The sequence below is a fragment of the Phoxinus phoxinus genome, assembly GCF_949152265.1.
Source record: "Phoxinus phoxinus genome assembly, chromosome: 2".
In the NCBI taxonomy this organism is placed as follows: Eukaryota; Metazoa; Chordata; class Actinopteri; order Cypriniformes; family Leuciscidae; genus Phoxinus; species Phoxinus phoxinus.
The window spans coordinates 837272-839771 of record NC_136877.1 but is presented as its reverse complement, the minus strand read 5'-3'; the positions used below and the strand labels follow the sequence as shown (position 1 = coordinate 839771).

The 2500-nt window shown below is 40.4% G+C and overlaps 1 protein-coding gene across 1 annotated transcript in view; it reads left to right on the top strand.

Annotated features, from left to right (window-relative positions):
* The first annotated feature begins 291 nt into the window (after window positions 1-291).
* sox17 (SRY-box transcription factor 17) overlaps window positions 292-2500 on the top strand; it is a 3704-nt gene continuing 1495 nt past the window's right edge. The window contains exon 1 of the mRNA XM_079598076.1: window positions 292-726. Within this exon, the coding sequence (XP_079454202.1) occupies window positions 411-726 (316 nt within the window). The 5' untranslated portion in view covers window positions 292-410. The remainder of the gene's footprint in view (window positions 727-2500) is intronic.

The window sequence follows — 2500 nt, the reverse complement described above, 5'->3', positions numbered from 1 at the left end:
CTAGAAATAAAATAAAAGTGTTTCTAATGCTTGTGTAAAAGTTAAATCGCGAGCTATGCAATCATAAAAAAAACCATAAGAACTTTCAACACATGCTCTCCGCTGATCTGATTATTCACATGCTTTATATTGAATGTAAAGTCCTGCCAAAAAGTGTCCCGGGGGGAGACTCGCTGTGAACGCGCAGTGCTTGTGAACGCGCAGTCTCACACCCGGCTCGGTCCGGTCCGCCCACACGGGTCACTATTGGTGGAGTTTAACTCTGTGTGCACTTCTGACCTTTCTGCTGAATACTGTACGCGCTCAGCCCTGGGAGTCTAGCAGAGGACATTCGGCGGAGGAAGTGTCCGGGCCACACACACTCTCGTTCACCATCGCTGAGCACCAAACGCGCGCGCCGCGTGCAGGAGATGAGCAGTCCCGATGCGGGTTACGCCAGTGACGACCCGAGCCTGAGCCGAGCCAGACCCGAGCCCGACCCGAGCCTGAGCCGAGGCGCGAGCACAGTCATGATGCCCGGCGCGCGGCAGTGCGCGTGGCCGGAGGTGGACGCGCTTCATGCGCTCTCGGACGCCAAAGCGAAGCGCGAGACTCCCGCGCGCGGAAAGAGCGAGGCGCGCGTCCGCAGGCCGATGAACGCGTTCATGGTTTGGGCGAAGGACGAGAGGAAGAGGCTCGCGCTGAAGAACCCGGACCTGCACAACGCGGAGCTCAGCAAGATACTCGGTGAGCAGAGATTAAATCAGCAGCTTTTGTTCAAAAACATAATTATTCAAATCACATATTCAATCTTTTTTCCAGGCTGGATTGTTAAAAGTCAAACTGCATATATAAATACAGCTTTGAATATAGTAATGTGGGGAATATGAATCAAAAATAAAACAATAACGCAGACTTTTTAAGTTTATCATTGACCCAAGGTGAAATAAAAGTATAGAATAAATGTCAAATATTAATATAATTCGACATGAATGTGTGTGATGCAGAAGCTTGTCATGTGAAAACTGGTTAAAATATTTATATATAATTTTTTACCAGAAACATATTCATACCTTTATAAGCTGTACCGAAGTTACACCGATTGTTAGTGAATAAGCAATGCAGGACAAATATCATATCTATATTTGTATCATGTGATTTAGTTCCTGTTGTCTTAACTAAACTAAACTAAAGTTAACCAAACTTAATATTTTAAGTCAAGCATGAAGACATACTTTTTAAAGTTGAAACAATGTTGGATTTTAAGTTGTGATAAATATTCGCAGCAATTTTTTTACGCGTTGCTTTAACTCATCAAAATAAGTTACACAGTTTTCAACTTTTTAAACAAGACTCAGCTCATTTTATAAGTCAGTTTAACATAATTTAAGTTAAAAAACCATTAAGATTGCACTTAAAACTTTTTTTACTGTTTTATAAAAAAAATTCATTGGAGACGTGTACACTGTAAACTGATCCGTTGACTTAAAAAAGTGAGCCTGTGTAACTGAAGAAATTAAGTTATGTCAACTTGACAATTCCACATAACTTATTTTCTTCAATTACGCATAAAGTATTTTCTTAATTTCAAGGCAACGGGTTCCTCACTTTTTTAAGTCAACTCACTTTTTACAGTAAGTGCACTAATTGACAACACTTTACAATAATGTTCATTAACATGAACCAAGAAGCAAGACATTTGCATTTATTAATCTTTAATGTTAATTTCAACATTTAATTTCAACATTATTAAAATCAAAGGTTGTTTTTCTAAACATTACTGTGAACTAACATATACTGTAACAAATGTATTGCTCATTGTAGTTCATGAAATATTAAAGGGTTTATGATTATGATTTGACTAGTCGAGTACATCTGTGATCCGCTCAAACTTTAGCATCCATCTTTTCACACGCAATAGAAAGTCACTCTGTGTGCGTCTCACAACAGTTCCTATACGAGCGGTTTATAGATTATCGTGACAGAATATGCTAATTGAAGATATTAACTCCACATCAGCAACATAAACTCATCAACTAACCAATCAGAGACGTCCTGTTCTTCTACATGTGTCACTTCTTCTGGAGTCTCTCCATCTTTGTCTGACTCCGGTTTAACATTAAAGGCAGAATAGTTTCTGTCATTTTAGTGTGTGTGTGTGTGTGTGTGTGTGTGTGTGTGTGTGTGTGTGTGTGAGGTAATCGCAGCCACTAACACATGCGAGCTCTTGAAGCTCCGCCCTCTGCAGCAGCTCATTTGCATTTAAAGGGCCAGGCACAAAACTGTGCGTTTTTGCAAACCCTCAAAAAGTGACAATAACATGCTTTATAAAAATATCTGTGGGGTATTGTGTGCTAAAACTTCACACGCACACACACACACTCACACACACACACACTCTGGGGACATCAGAGACTTATTTTAAATCTTGTGAATAGGGCATTATGCCACCGCTTTAATGTTCACTAATGAAGTGTATTGTAGTGTTGCGCACTCTTTAAACGCTGGATGTGCCGTTCCG